The sequence below is a fragment of the Oncorhynchus gorbuscha genome, unplaced genomic scaffold (genome assembly GCF_021184085.1).
Source record: "Oncorhynchus gorbuscha isolate QuinsamMale2020 ecotype Even-year unplaced genomic scaffold, OgorEven_v1.0 Un_scaffold_10546, whole genome shotgun sequence".
NCBI lineage: Eukaryota > Metazoa > Chordata > Actinopteri > Salmoniformes > Salmonidae > Oncorhynchus > Oncorhynchus gorbuscha.
Genome location: NW_025753295.1, coordinates 8,498 through 10,973, shown reverse-complemented (window position 1 = coordinate 10,973; position 2,476 = coordinate 8,498). Strand labels below are relative to the sequence as shown.

Genomic DNA, 2,476 nt, shown 5'->3' with positions numbered 1-2,476 from the left:
CCTCAGCACATCATTGTAGTAGAGTCAACTGTCATTACATTAGTGTGACCTATTTGTTGAGTAGGCATGGCCAGGTGTAAATGGACCCATATGGATTAAAACCATGTTGAAACTGTAGGTGTGGTGGTGGGCCACTCCCTTCAGAGGTTTATTTAGGACTAACAACATGGACCCCCAACCCAGAATCCTTCAGCGGACACACCTGAGAGGACTGTATAAAAGCCCAGGACTGACCAGACAGAATCACACACCAAGACTCTCCAAAGCATCTCAGGACCAGAAGCCATCTGTATCTCACTGTCAGATCCAAGGAGCCATCCAGTCTCTCCTCTCCACACACTGAAGATGGAGCAAGCCCCTCTCTCACCCTGCTGCTGCTGCTGCTGCTGGGCCTCTCTCAGGCCAACCCTCTCATGGAGGATGGAAGTGGACCAGAGATCCTAACAGACAACCCTGAGGCTGTAGACATCACTGAGAGAATTCTGACCACTAATAACGGCTCCAGTCAGTTCCTGTTGGAGGGGGACATGGTGGCACCAACAACCAGAAACGCCATGATTTGCTATAGGTACAACCAACACACACTGAAAACAATATTGTGCGAATTTTACTTTTAAAACTATCTGCATCAGCTTATTTAGTATTTCCAACACAAGGTATTTTCATGTTTAATATACTTCACTGTTAGTGTATCAGAAAGTTGCCTGATCTAATAAAATATATTTTATTCCGTCAAACCTGCATACAAACACTGAGAAATATTATGAAGTCAAAGAATGTGGAATTACCCACAATCCTCTAAAAACAGAGCCAGGTGTCAAAAGTTGTTGCTAGAACTTAAAGTTAGTAAGTTGGGGGAAAATTTCCCTTGGAGTTGTTTTTACGTGCATCTTATGTTGATATATTTACATTTCAGGTTGGTTAAACGAGTGAAGTAGAGTAAAGTACTAATTATATTGAAGTAGAGTAATATATTTTTTTAGGTCAAAATAATTGTATTTTCTAATATAATAGACTAACCAGCTGAATGTTATTTTACAGTGCCGGGTGCTTCTGGAACAAAGGCTCCAACGGACTGGTTGAAGTGCCCTACACAGTGAGCAGTAGCTTCAGTTCCTCTGACAAGCAGGGCATTGAAAACGCCCTCCGGGCCTTCACTTCCCAGACCTGCATTCGCTTCGTGCCTTGGCAGAATCAGGTTGACTTCATCAGCTACGAGCCCAGAGACGGGTGCTGGTCCTCTCTTGGGAGAATGGGAGGCCAACAGACGGTCTCTCTCCAAATGGACGGCTGTGTTTACTTCGGCATCATTCAGCACGAGACTCTCCACGCTCTGGGCTTCCAACACGAACAAACCAGGAGCGACCGTGGCGAGTACGTCACCATCAACTGGAGTAACATCGACTCTAACAATGCCTTTAACTTTGATAGATCAAACACCAACAACCTGAACACTCCCTATGACTACAGCTCTGTCATGCACTATGGAAAAACAGCCTTCTCTGTCAACGGGATGGACACCATCACCCCCATCCCCAACCCCAACGTGCCCATCGGCCAGAGACAGGGTTGTCCACCACAGACATCCTGAGGATCAACAGACTCTGGCTGCTGAGAGGAAGACATCAAGTCACAGGAGAAAAGTCTGGAAAAGACCAGATGAAGGAAGTCAAGTCTGACATATATCATGTTACCTTATTGATTTAAAATCATTGTTGAGTTGTAACTTTTAAAAAATGATCAGTTGCTCAAATTATTTTAATCATATGACTAGATTGAAAGCAGATGTATTGTTTAATTCTAGTGTTTTCTAGTGTGTGTGTTTGTCTAGATTTAAAATTTTTGAGTTGTATCATAGTGACTTAATTAATTATCTAAAATAAACAAGATTGAAAGCAGATGCTATTGTGTAATTCTAGTGTTTTCTAGTGTGTGTGTTTGTCTGTGTGTCTGTGTGAGAGAGAGAGAGAGAGAGAGAGAGAGAGAGAGAGAGAGAGAGAGAGAGAGAGAGAGAGAGAGAGAGAGAGAGAGAGAGAGAGAGAGAGAGAGAGAGAGAGAGAGAGAGAGAGAGAGAGAGTTAACAGACTGGGCACAAGTCCTCCATGTCTGTCCTGATCCAAGACATTCTTCCTCCAATCAGCACTAGAGTTACATCACTTCTGTCACAACTACAATGACATCATTTCTGTCCCTGAACACCAATCAAGACACTAGGTTAATCACTCCACAACTACAATGACATCATTTCTCTCACCTGAACACAATAAGACACTAGGAATATCCACAACTACAATGGCATGAAAGATAATAATTATTTTTGGAAGAGAATGAAGGAGGCAGACAGAGGACAACATAAATATCTGCTCTGGGAATCTGACAACAAAGCAGAAATAAAAATCAACCACACGGTATTTTCTTGTTAAGATTTATACTGTAGATGTAACTGGTCTGGTCTGCTAAAATCATCACTTCAAAG

At 42.6% G+C, this 2,476-nt stretch overlaps 1 protein-coding gene across 1 annotated transcript; it reads left to right on the top strand.

Moving 5' to 3' along the window:
- Nucleotides 1-370: 370 nt before the first annotated feature.
- LOC124030320 (high choriolytic enzyme 1-like) lies at nt 371-1,591 on the top strand. Its single transcript, XM_046341710.1, has 2 exons — nt 371-568; nt 1,042-1,591. The coding sequence occupies exons 1-2, from the start codon at nt 414-416 to the stop codon at nt 1,589-1,591; spliced, it is 705 nt and encodes a 234-aa protein (XP_046197666.1). The 5' UTR covers nt 371-413.
- The last annotated feature ends 885 nt before the right edge of the window (nt 1,592-2,476 follow it).